Here is a 13,592-nt window from a genome sequence, read left to right as displayed (position 1 = left end):
CGGCGCCTGCCGTAAAGCGCGCCGCGCTGCAGGGAGAAACTACTTCCGTTTACTTTCACAATAAATCACCCAACACACGAAGCGTAGCCGAGTATAAATATTCTCTACCACTAACAATACTACTACTGCTATTACTACTACTACTACTGCTGCTATTACTATAACAGCAGCAACAACAACAACAACAACTACTACTATTACAACAACGAGGCAGCTGAATGGACACTCCTGCGTCAATTTTGAAGGCAAAGTCGTTTCCGGGGTTTCTTCCGCTACCGGTGCGACGCTTGACTCTTTTGTCAGCACAGCAAGGTGTTCAGCAAGGTGTTCAGTTCAGGGGGCGGGGGGGGGTTGGGTACCATAGGTTGGGTACCATAACCCTGGGAGCTCAGAGGAGAGACTGTGTGAGAGAGCAACTCTCAATCCAACCAACCATCTCGCTTTTCTGTGTTATTTAATGGAGATATTATAAGATATTATAACAATATTATGTTAATGACCCGCCATACCTCGTCACATCATGCTTTGTGTGATTGTATACAAGTCTACAATCTGATCAATGGCATTGTGATAAGGCCTCCTCGTGAAATTGTATCAGTTCTAAAATGAGGACACTCTCCTTGTCAAGTCTTCACCTCCTGTGACCCCAGTCAGCGTATATGATGTATTTTAATAATTCTACCCTTTGACTTTTCTGTGACACTGACATCATACGGAATAGAATAGAAGCCTTTTATTGTCATAGCACATGTAAAACTGTACAACCACATTTTTAAAACTTTTCCCACTGGTGCATTTGCATAGCAAACACATGTCTGTTAAAAAAAGAACAGTAGGTAAAAAAGAATATGTATAAAACTATATAAATAGAAGTATATAAATAAAATGTCTCTGTTGACTGAGCTAATATTGCAGATAGACAGATAGACATCAGTGACCGAGGCAGGCGGCGTTGGGACTTCACTACTTCAGTGCCACAGGTAGGTGGCCCACTGTCAGCTTGTAGCTGTAACCTTAGACCACAGCTTTGTCGTGAGGTGGCTTTGAACTTTGTGGCAAGAACAAAAAAAACTAAAAAAAAAAAGGAAAAGAAAAAGAGCATTGATGAGTGAAACTTGCCCTAGGATTATTGATCCCTTTCATGAAAAACAAACCACTGAATCAGATAATGTGAAGAACATCGCTAAAACACGATAACAAGATATGTATATAGCATGGAAACGTGATCTATTTTCCTTCCCGTCTGCACGGCTGCCTTTTCTGAATACGTTTTATAGAACGTTCTTAACATTGCTGGCTGTGCCTTTACATGTGCACAAGCTCCACCGTGTTTGTCCTTCAGCAAATTAGTGTTCTCAATTTCCTTTCAGTCAGTTCGTTTTATGTAATGCAGGCTTGCTTGATGAAATTTGACCAGTAAAAGTACAGTGTAAATAAACTTGACCCTTGCCAAACATCTGCGATGCACCCGAGGCTGCAGGTGATCGAGCGGGTTAATGTTTAAACCCGCAGCCTTATCTGATGACATTGTTCGTGCTCACAAGACAATTTACAGGACAATTAAAGTCAGGCCTAAGTTCAGAGGAACGCCGTTCTTATTGCAAAGAGAACAAATACGGTGTCTGTGCGTGTGTGTGTGTGTGTGTGTGTGTGTTTGTGTGTGTGTGCTTGGGGGGTTTTTTATGAGATGGCTTCCTTCAACACCTGCCTGATAAAGCCTGATGTAGTGGCTGAGAGAGAGCAAGAGAGAGGGGGAGTGTGTGTGTGTGTGTGTGTGTGTGTGTGTGTTTGGAGCAGGGTTTGTCAGTTGAACTGTGTGGGCTTGTAATAAAGGGCCAACTGTATTGGTGAAGACAGGTGTGCTTGGAATCTCAAACACACACACACACACACACACACACACACACACACACACACACACGCACGCACACACATCCTTGTGACTCTAAGGATCTTTTGAGAGGGACGGCGAGGGACAGAGAGAGTGAGAGTGTGGGGGAAAAAGGGACTGTGGAAAAAACATGAGAGAGACAGCGAACGGAGAGAAAGAGCAGGAAGAGACAGAGAGTGCGAGTCAGCAGACAAACCAAGCCTCCACATGTTTGTTATCTCCTCATTCATCTCTATACATTGTGAAAAAAAAAACCCCATAGCAGACTGTGTTGGTGACTGCAGCCATCCTTAATAGATGAACCATTGGGCCCTGTGTTAACAGGGTAAGGTGCAACTGTGTCACGCTGTCTCCTCTCAATGGCTCCAAATATGGTCAAAAGAATCTGTGTCCGTCTGAACTTGAAGAAAAAATACTTTTTGTTGTTGTCCATCACGTGGTCACCGAGGTCAGCTTGCATAAATGTTGGCGTGACAGGAAATAAAAGCAGCACTTTGTGAATCAATCACTTTCTAACATCCTGCTACTGCGGTTTCTCAACCGCGAAAAGATGATATCCAAAACGCAAATGATCCACTGAGCTCACGCGTGTTATTCCAGACACGTATCACGTCGTTAATGAAGGGTTTTCTTTCTGTGAATGTTTGTTTTCGGTGTCAGTGTGCAAATAGCACACCTCCTTAGAATAAGACTCAACACAATACCCGAGGTATTAACAATAATCCACGTCATGTATAATCAAAACACACATTGGTATTACTGCGATTATAAGGACCTACACGTGGAAAAATGCATGACGCATTTCTCCAATTGCAAGCCCTGACTTGATGTGAATCTGCATCTGAACTTTGACCTTAACCCAGATTCTCACCTCAACCCACGTGAAATGTTCTCAAATCCTAAAACGCAAAAACTCAAAATTAGGAGTCGACCGATATGGCAATTTCCGGGCCGGTACCGATTATTACTAATCCAAGGGACCGATATTTGAAAACATGTCAAAAGGCGTCAAAATTTAGAACAACACAAACTCTTAACACAAAACTTTGTTGAAATGCCTTAAAGCATATATGTTTGATTCAAAAGTCCAGGGAGCTATCAGCAGCATTATTATGAGTTAGAATAAATGAACAAACAAATAAATAAAATTAAAAAATAAGTGATTGAAATGCATATGTTTAATTCACAGAACCTTTTTCACATGGCCTAAACCAAAAAAAGTTCAGGGAGCTATCAGCAGCATTATTATGAGTTAGAATAAATGAACAAACAAATAAATAAAATTAAAAAATAATTGATTGAATGCATATGTTTAATTCACAGAACCTTTTTCACATGGCCTTGACCAAAAAAAGTTCAGGGAGCTATCAGCAGCATTATTATGAAGTTGAAAAAACAAATATGGACGGGACATTGCTGAAGTCCAGAGAGCAGTGACCGAGGCAAAGTAGCACATTTTAAAATGAAATTGTCTTATCGGCAAATTGGCTTAAATATTGCCCATACCGATAACCATAAACAATTTGAATATCGGTGCTGATAATCGGTCGACCCCTACTCAAAATCCTTCAAGTGTCTCGACGTCAGTCTGACCGAGGCTGTGGTTTCATGGTTCGACGCGTGCAGAGGAAGAGTTCTTGTTAAATTCAGCGACAATGGTCTCAGAGGTTTTCGGGGCCTCAGAGCCACATTCACAATGAGCCAAGTCACTTTACAGCACTGTCATGAATTCTAAAAAAGGAAGCAGGCCGCAGTCCCTGTGAAAACGACAGTTTTACAGCGGTTTAAATCAACCCCACACACCTGCCAGCGGTTCCGCCATTTTGGAGGTTTGTGTACAAAGTCCATTTCAACGCGTTTCGTTGAAAACCATTCCCATGCGACACCAACAACAACAACAACAACAACTGCTATTACTACAACGAGGCAGCTGAATGGACACTCCTGCGCCCACTTTGAAGGCAAAGTCGTTTCCGGGGTTTTCTTCCGCTACCGGTGTGACGCTCGACTCTGGTGTCAGCGCAGCAAGGTCGTGTGGTGAGCGCTGTTTTCCTTCGAGTGTGTATTCAAAGGTCACTGTGGTACGTGTCACACACTGACCTGTTTGCAGGTAGGAGGCCAACTGAGTCACAAACATCTGAGGACGACGAAGGGGGCCGATGCTAAGATCATAAAAGCACTCAAATGTGACGGCCTTTTAGGCCACATGCTCCTAATCGCTCCTGCGACGGTGAACGGGCGTGCAAAAAAGTAATCACATGAAAAGTTTGTTGAAAATCTGTTCTAAAATATTCCAAAATACATACATCGCTTTGAACAATAGACCCTTGAACACCACAAAGCCGCCGTAGCTGCAGAAGTAGAGCTCCTGTAAGCTCGAGGGGAAATAACTAATTCAGAAAGGGAGCTCTGGAGTCCACAAAGAGAGAAAGAGAGAAGGTCTAGCAGATTCCTCAGTGAGGCCCTTCTCTCTCTCTCTCTTTCTCTGTAGCAAAAGTGAACCCACGTTATTGTGCAGCTTTACATGGTTTACCACATGGAGAGGTGCTCAGGAAGTCAGAGCATCTTGTTCAGTTTCTAATCTCAGTTCTACAACCTCACTTACCTTGAACACAAAGAACGGCCGTGAGGGGTTGAGTCTTCTAAGTCTTCAGAGGAACCTAACTAATTCATGATGAACTTCATACGCAAAGTTTTATCGTGGTTCGACATTCTCCTCTAAGAAATGTCTAGTACACTGTAGACGAAAACCTAGAGTGGCCACAAGAACAGGGGTTTCCCAAACATTTGAACTCTCTCAGAAAAACGGACTGTGCGCTACGGGAAATCCAGGACCCTTGGATTTTTGTTCTGAAAAAAAGAAATTCAACCTCAGAGAAAACCCAACAGAAAAAAAACAACATGTCAATGCTATACATTTACATGTAATCATTCTGCAGTCGTCTTTAAGGGTTCAACATAGTATGGCCCCTCCTGGCTTCCATAGTTATTGTTTGTCCGAGGCTTGGTACGAGTCTTTTATTTTCACCCTCGAGCAGAAATGCAAACATTGCGGTGAACAGTGGCCTTTTTAGTTTGCAGCAATTCAATGAATACAGAATGACACTGTAATTGTACCGTATCAACGCCGCGGTAATTCAACTACAACGATGAAAAAATGTGTAAAAATGTAAAATATGCCAAAATATGCTGAAATTATTCTCTACTCTTGTGTTCGAGGCCACTCGCACCATGAGCTTACATTTTAGGAAGACGCTTGAGGGGACTAGCAGGTGCAGTGACATGTCGTCTTGGCAACACTGCAGCTCCTCAACTCCTCCTCTGCACACTCCTTTTTATATTCCCCAATTTTTTCTAGCTTTCCTTTAAAATAATCTCATTATCGAACAAATCCTTCCATATGGTTTCCTGGCAGGCTACATGGAATGATTAACTGGCCGTTGTTAAAAATCAAAGATTATACAGTAATAAAAGTACAATTATAGAAATTCGAAAACACTTGATTGCCTAAAGTGAAGGTGGATTTGTGCCTATCATGCATGACACACACTCTGCAATGTGTTGGATTATTTCAGATAATCCAGTGGGTATCGCTCATCTTTGTTTCTTTTGTCCCTTTGTCTGGAACACAGACATGGAAGTCTGCAGGCTATGTGGGCTAGACACACACACACGCACACGCACACGCACACACACACACACACACACACACACACACACACACGGGAGCACAAAAACACAGGCCAGCCTTTATGCATTATTAAACGATTGTTAAACCAACATCACACACAGGCAATAAAACAAACCCACGGGGTCCTCCTCTGCCGAGCCCTGTCACCATGGTGACAACCGCGGGGCCTGCTGGAGACCAGCTGGTGGACCCTGGCTGTGATGCTGGGATGGGAGTGACCTGTGTTGGTTTGTGAGAGAGAAATGCAGACAAAACACAAAGAGGAGACACACTTCACATGCAGCACTGAGAATTGCTCTCTCCCTTCAGCTATCTGTTTTGCTCGTCCTGTGCTGGGGGTCACACACCTTGGGAGCCGGGACGAGGCCCTGCAACACATATTGAGCATATTGATCCCTTGTATTGATTGCCACTTGCAAATGAAGCATTTATCCTCCAATTCATTTTACATTCTTTACTGGTGGCGGGCGGAGTGTTGACACATCTGTTTCCAGCGCTCTTGGCGGACGGATGTGTGTGAGGAGCAACGTGCAGAGACACGTCTGGCTGTCTGGGTTGGCACAAGCCGAGCTCTGTGTTTGTCTCGTTGAGCATGATTACAGACTCTCCGGTCCCAAAGCATCCCAGGCCTCCTTTCCATCATTCCACCCTTACTGACTCACCCTGTTGAAACGACTTCTCCTCCTCGCCCACCCTCGCTCCACTTCACTTTCGGCTAGAGCAGCAGGGAAACCATATATCACCTTTCATGCTCACAGAAAGTACATTGATTTTGCGGATGCGGGGCTTTTTTCCTGGAATGATCATCGCGCGATGAAAGAGCTGAACACGGTGCTACGTCTCTGTCTACGGGCAAAGTCGATGCCATGGGACCTCTCCCCCATAAATTAAAAATTCAAATGACGTGCAAGAGTCATATGGATCTGAATTCGACCTTTGGACATGGCTTGGACATGCTCAGCTCAGGCTGGAGCGTGGGAGCCGTGGATGTAAATGAGCGTCGGTTATGTTCGAGCTGTTGCCAAGCAAGAGCGCACGAGGCTGATGAAGCCCATTGGTGTCAGGTCAAAATTGTTAGAGGTAACATTCCTGTGCTGGCCCATCATGCACCACTAGCGATGCGCTTGGTTTTTACCTCAACTGTTTCGCCGAGGAGGCAAGCAACTGTTGCGATAGGGACGGGGGTAGGACACAGCAACAAGGAGTGTGGCGGAAAAACCCAGGGGAGTGTCCAAGAAATGTATCCTACGGTCCAGATTTTAAAAAAAGGAACAGTCTATGGTGTGAGTTTTCCCTCGTTGGGGTGCTGTTGTAATTTCATTGCCAGAGGGGGAGAGATGACAGTTCTCGGTTGAGCAGGTTCACGCTTACCTTACCGGCTGTTGCCGACTGGGACCTTATATTTGTCGTGGCAGAGGCGGCGCTAACAAATGTCTCGGCGTACTCAAGCCAGTCAAGCAAAAACGCTTAACATCAAGCTACTCCTTCACACCGACTTTAATCTCTTTTAATGTCCTGTCAGAACGATGTGATTCAACAACATGTACAAGGACATCATGAACGTTTCCACTACAGCATGTCATACAGCTCATTTGTGTCATTGGTCTGATCTAGGGTCCATGGTGTTAAATACATGCAATTAACTAAAATACACCTCTTCTAATATATGCTGTAATATTCCTACAATGCTACATATTTCATCTTGATGTTCTGCTGCCCTGCAGGGGTTTAAACTACATATGCTTTGTATCCCCAGCTGTTCAAAGGTTATCCAAGTGGATTTTGGATAATAGATTGGATCAAACCTTGAAAATGGGTTGTTCGAAACTAGAAAATGGATTATGGATTTGGATTAGATCACGTAATCCAATCTCGGTTTTAATCCGGATCAAACCTTCAGTTTGCATTGTTCAAAATTTTTGGAGGGATTGGGATGATTTTGATCCACAAAATCAGGATTATACTGATCCCAGCAGAAGGGTGGATTCAGACTGGATTTCAGGAAAAAAATGTGATGTATCTTTGAAATTGGTCAATTAAACATTTATGTCATGTAGTACATTTACATTTATTCATATTTTGAACCTGAATGATCACCATTACAGTGATAGGGTAGATTAATTAGAAATGTGGCTTAGGGTACAGTAAAGTTACACTAAAGGATTTTGCTCCCTGAAATGATCCTCCAAATAGATGTCAATATAAAACAAAATGTATTCAATTTAAACTTTCATTTATCACTTTATATTCATTTCAATCACACAATTAAAAAAATAGTTTCTGACAATTGCAACCCTTATTGCATGTCCAGTCAGTCCCTCATTCTAAAAAACAGCAAGAGGTTTGTTTGAGTCTTCAACAGGTAAATGAATAATGTATATACTTTTGTATTTATTTGTTGTGGGTCAGATGAGAGATATGACAATTTAAAAGACATTGTTTTCTGATTCTTTAAATAAATAAACTGTTTACATACTGTACCTAGCAGCCTTCCGTGTGATATGCAGTTCCATTAATCCGGATTTGGTAATCCTGAAAAGTTTGTGTCTGGATCAGGGAGATCCAATCCAATGTTGATTTGAAAAACCGGGACAAAAGTTATCTGGATTACGTGATCCTGGATAGCAAAAGTTAGGATTCGCCAAATCCGGATCATCCAGATTCATTTTTTTGAACAACTGGGATGATGTTTTTTTCAAGCTTGATATTGTGCAATGTGTTAAATGAGTCCTTGATGTTCTTTACTGTCAATTTATTTTCTCATCTATAACTGTAAGTGCATGTTACGATATAAATATGATGTGGCACTAGTCATCAAAATTCATTCTCTTGAAATGGATGGACTGACAAAGACGTATAAATATATTGATATAAAGTCTGCTGGCTCAAACGAATGCGGTCTAACTTATGCTAGTCCTTGAATAAAATCTTATCATGGTGGTTTCTGTCATGCATTACACTGTCAGGTGTTCCGATTATTTTGTCCACCCTGTTCAAATCAATGGAGCTTGGCCGACGCGCCACTTCGTATTAATACAATACAGTTCGACCGCAGCCTCCAAACCCGACCACGCAGTTGAATCGTCTCTTCGCCGCAGCTTTTTACCAAAACCTCACTGGAGGAGTGACGCCACAGGACCGCTGTGATAGACTGCGTCTCATTTAGGCGTGTATCGAATGAACTTAATAAGCTTTGCCTCCACCAGTATGTCCCAAGACATGATGTATAATGTCCACAATAACAGCTCATTATTTATTAAAGGATGTGCAATGATACAGAAAATATACAGTATTTCAGTTGCAGTGAAAACAAAGTGACAGGGCAGTTTGTCGAAACGTGTTCCCAAATATAAATTGGAAAAGCTGATGTAATGAAATGGGAACACAAGCTGGAGTGAACTTTAGGGTAAGGATCCGCTTTATTTACATAAATGTAACTTTACATTTGACTTCACTGTACTATAACGACACTAAGACTTGACTTTACAGCCCGCGACAAAGCAGCAGTGGAAGAAAAAGATCACAGCTCTTCGCCCTCTCCATTAATAAATTCTTGGTACTTGTCCTGCAGCGCCCTCTAGCAACTGTTTCCCACCAGAGAGAGAGAAGAAGAGAAGGGAGAACCGAGAAGATCAAATTGATTTAGGAGGAAGGAGCGATGAGGGCAACACTTCACTAATAGGGCTGAACATAACCGCCACTTCTGGCAGAGAGGACACGCTCTCTGGATGTACACCTTCGTCGGGAACAGGGGAATGTTTTACAAGATTGTAGTCACAGTTGGGGGCGGGGCGGAGGACGTGGAAGTTCACCCCCCGCGTGCATCACTGGTCACTTATTCGTCCATTCTGGTGCCAGATCACACTGCCTGTTCCGGGAGACGGACGCGCGGCGGTCATCTAGCTCTCGTCGGCCTGGAGCATCTTCTCGATCTCTTGATCCCACTGTTCGTCTTTGTTGTCCGACTCGGCCACCATCTCGTACTCCTGGAGCTCCTGCTGCAGCTCCTTCTCCCAGTCCGCGGACTCGTCTGGGGTGTGGGACAGAGAGGAAAAGTTAAGGAGCGAGACAAAACACAGAGGGTAATCTTCAAAAATCCAAACTGGCTGAATAAGTAAAACAAATTAAATAAATCTCTAATGAAACGAACCGTCAGGAGATGGGGTGCTCTCCTTCTTGTCCAGCACCAGCTGCTCCATCTCTTTCCTCAGGTCCTCCTGGTTGATGTCCGTCGAGTCGAACGCGTCGCTCACAAACTCAGACACCCCGGGGCTCGTCGACATCTCCTCCTCTTCCTCTGGAGGCGGCTGGCCACGATGCGGACAGAAGGGACACAGACATTCACCGTACGACCCATCGTCAAGTTTCACAATAATGCCGGAAAACTATAAAGATATGCATGCCCAACCAGTCAGTCTTACCTTTTGCATGTCGCTGATGGAGACGGGTGGAGTTTTTGGTCTGATGTTGTCTATGAAGACATAAAAAACGGTATTAGTTTAACACGAGTTTTCGAAGCCTGGCGATCATTGGAAACGCTGCTGGCCCTGTTTTCAGTTTTTAGTCTGGACGGGCAGAAACAGAGACCTTTGCAAACGATGACACAGTCACTCGCTCATTGCGCTCGACTACCAGCAGTGAATGCAAAGGGTTAACATTTCAATGTCAGTCGAGATCCTACCTCATTGTCGGTCAGAGAAAGAAATCCCTGCTCTTACTCTTACTTGCTGTTTCTCGTTCATAGCATTTGCTGCAACTAAGCAACCAACTGATAATAAGACAATCTGCTTCATGTTTGCACAAGCATGTGAACGCCCCGTGCACAGGAAGGGTCGGGTGATATGTGTTTCAGGCGTGTTAATATGGAAGGAGATTACTTCTGATATGGAGCTAAAAAAAATCTTTGTTTAAAAAAATAAAAACCTGTTAGTGTGGACTTAGCCTAATTCTGTGGCAATCACTGCTCATACTTGCAACAGGAAAATTTAACAGTGCGGTATTAATATATATATATATATATATATATATATAAAATTTACTGGAAGAAAAAAGAAAAAAGAATTGCAAATCTTTGCGGTTCAGATGCAATACATATGTGTAATATGTGTGCATGACGTGTTGCATTGAAATGTGAGCACCAGTGTAAGGGCTTGTAAGGCATTTGTCATTTTTTTTGCTGGGTCTTGATTTTTTATCTGCAGTATATGGGGTAAGCATGTACTTGAGCTATACGTTCTTGTAAATCTATGGTGTTCATGTCATAGTAAATTTCATTTCATGTTAAGTCAGAGAAGGGGGGGACTTCAAAAGTAGTCACCCCGGGGCCCCCTAGGATGGTATTGGTACTTTGAATGATGTAAGTAAGGGATGAGAATACTTCGTACTTTCTTTTGTTCAAATGGGATGTTTAGATTCAAAAGGACTTTTTAACTTTCATTAAAAAGATAGTTTCAACCCTTCAACGACAATAGTAATAACAATAATAGTGAAATAATCTATACTTTGGTACAGTTGTAAGCTTAATTAGAGCACAGTTGGGAGTGTGACCTGTTAAGACAACGTCCTCGGGTGCAACACCGGCCCCTCTGTCCTTGCCATCCTTCTGCTGCTGCTGCTGAGCCGCCAGTGCCGTGAGCTGAGCCGACTGCTTGACCAGAGACACCCGGTAGAAATAATTCCTCCAGAACGCCTCCTCCTTCACGCTGTCAAACACAAACGCATTCTGCGATGTCATTTTAATGACGCTTCCACAGGTCAGCACACACTCACACAGCAGGCACACAATAACGCACAACCCCACACACACACACACACACACACACACACACACACACACACACACACACACACACACACACACACACACACACACACACACACACACACACACACACACACACACACACACACACACACACACACACACACACACACACACACACACACACACACAGAATGCTGGAGGAGTACAGACTGTTTGGGAACCAGGTCGAAGCGCATGCGGTTAAGGAGTTGGTCTTCCTCCAGCATCACTGCAGCCAGAGGATACATCTGCTCCATTTCGAAGTGGAATTGAACGCCAGCGGGAGGGTCCCGCAAGAAGTTCCTCTTGTCCTGCAAATCAGCAGACAGAGCGAGTGTTGGAACAAACACAGACACGCGACGACACGCATTCCTATAGTGTACAGTATGTCTGCGCTTACGGCTGACAGAGCGAGTATCTGCTGCTGGATTGTCTCCTCCTCGTTGTAGCCGACCCAGGGAGGCACCGCTGCTTCTGCAGTAAAAAGGCACAAAGTACACGGGAGCATCAGACAGAAGTGGTGGGCTAATCGCTCAGACACACACATACATACACCCGGGATTATTAGAATTAGTATAATGTCTGCGGGTTCTTTCCTTCTCACTGACAAAATGTTGAAATGAGAGATTGCCACATTTCCCATCAATATGGTCTCGAAAAGATTGCAATTTTAATTATTCCAACGCCGTGGCCATTTAATATATCAAAACAGACAAAATAAGGAGAAGCTGACATACATACATATATGTGCCTTATATTTCAATTGCTAAGTGTAGTTCACCATTTAATTTTATAAAATTACCTAATAATTGTGGCAGGCCTAACTTCAGGTAGTTATTAAAACCACAATGTCAATATCATTAATCCAATAAAGCCGAATTAATACTCTGCATATAACCACAGTGTATTCCTTTTGGATTCCCGCTCCACTGTCTCCCGACTGTGAAAGCGTGACGCCATTTCCCTGGACTAACGCTCAGCGTTTACTCTTCGTGGATCCGGAGCAATACCCGGCAGCGGTACTCCCCACAGAAAACGATCTCGCTGATGTGTATTGAAAAAATATAAAGACTCTACCTGATTTTTTGGATTTGTTCTCTTGGACAAACTTCTCCTGCTCCTTTTGGAAGTCTCCCAGAAAGGTCTGCTCGGACACACACACACACACACACACACACACACACAAACACACACACACACACACACACACACACACACACACACCGTTAAAAAAGGAAGGAAGAAAGTCTGTCACGCTGAACAGATCGACCACAACAACATTCTGCCTCCCTGAAAGCTGCCCGACTCGTCGAGCCACCTGCCTTGTCTATGATGCCGTCGATCTTCCCGTCCTCCACCGTCTTCTTGATGGTCTGGGCCGTCTCCACCACGGACTCCGAGATCTTCTTGGTGGCGCTGGAGGCGAAGCTGAAGATGAACTCTACGCAGTGACGAAGAGGAGGGGGACAGCGTGGTTAGCGGCTGAGGCCGCGGTACAAACAACGTCCGGCGGATCTACTGCCTGCGCGGGGCGTCGACGCCCACGGCACGCTGAACAACACTCTCTAAACTCCCGAGGGGCAAACGATCGAAGTGAATCTAGCTCAGCGACAACACGACAACAGGATCACTGTATGGGGACTTTGTCCCTGCTCACCGCTCAGCCCTTTGCTCTGCTCCGGGCTGTCCGGGCTCGCCTCCGCGGCTCCATCGCGCTCGGCGGCCGCCTGCTGTTTGTTTACCTCGTTCTGAGCCTCCACCACCTTCACTTCCTGCCGCGCGCTCTCCTCGTCGTCTCTGTCATCCGCCGCCTTCGCGTCCGCCGGGTTCTCCAGACCCAGCCACGTCCCCAAACCTTTGAACATGGTGCTGGAAGTTTGAAAAGGAGACACAACAACAACAACAACAACAGCAACAGCAACAGCCGCGGAGGACAGCGGGCGACTCGTCGACTTGACACAACCCGGAACTACGCCGTCGGGTTTTTCTTCTTCTACCGGTTGTTTTTTTGTGTAGTTGTGACTTGTGTGTTACTGCCACGCAGTGGTCAAAAGGTGGAACGGCGCCTTATATGGGTTGAACGTTTTCACTTGTTGTCATCAATGTAACCTGCTGCATTCTCGGTGCTTTTGTTGCATATGATAACCAAATATACCGTTACACATTCCTTATCAATACCATTGCAAAATTATTAATTGTGAGAAACC

General features: G+C 44.3%; 1 protein-coding gene across 1 annotated transcript; it reads right to left on the bottom strand.

The window, feature by feature from the left end:
* Positions 1-8,821: 8,821 nt before the first annotated feature.
* Positions 8,822-13,375, bottom strand: LOC118302244 (synapse-associated protein 1). The gene is made up of 9 exons (XM_035628253.2): positions 13,043-13,375; positions 12,708-12,826; positions 12,463-12,529; positions 11,786-11,859; positions 11,557-11,696; positions 11,130-11,284; positions 10,004-10,053; positions 9,733-9,889; positions 8,822-9,612 (listed from the first exon to the last, which is right to left on the bottom strand). The coding sequence occupies exons 1-9, from the start codon at positions 13,248-13,250 to the stop codon at positions 9,482-9,484; spliced, it is 1,101 nt and encodes a 366-aa protein (XP_035484146.1). The 5' UTR covers positions 13,251-13,375; the 3' UTR covers positions 8,822-9,481.
* Positions 13,376-13,592: the final 217 nt, after the last annotated feature.

This window comes from Scophthalmus maximus, chromosome 4, assembly GCF_022379125.1.
Source record: "Scophthalmus maximus strain ysfricsl-2021 chromosome 4, ASM2237912v1, whole genome shotgun sequence".
Taxonomy (NCBI): domain Eukaryota; kingdom Metazoa; phylum Chordata; class Actinopteri; order Pleuronectiformes; family Scophthalmidae; genus Scophthalmus; species Scophthalmus maximus.
The sequence above is the reverse complement of the archived record's forward strand: the minus strand, read 5'-3'. Positions and strand labels throughout refer to the sequence as shown.

Coding starts and splice junctions, on each gene's coding strand:
- LOC118302244 (XM_035628253.2), bottom strand. CDS start 13,250: ATGTTCAAAGGTTTGGGGACGTGGCTGGGTCTGGAGAACCCGGCGGAC. Junction 11,697..11,785: donor AGATACTCGCTCTGTCAGCC/GTAAGCGCAGAC, acceptor GCTGATTTGCAG/GACAAGAGGAACTTCTTGCG. Junction 9,613..9,732: donor GAGCACCCCATCTCCTGACG/GTTCGTTTCATT, acceptor CCCACACCCCAG/ACGAGTCCGCGGACTGGGAG.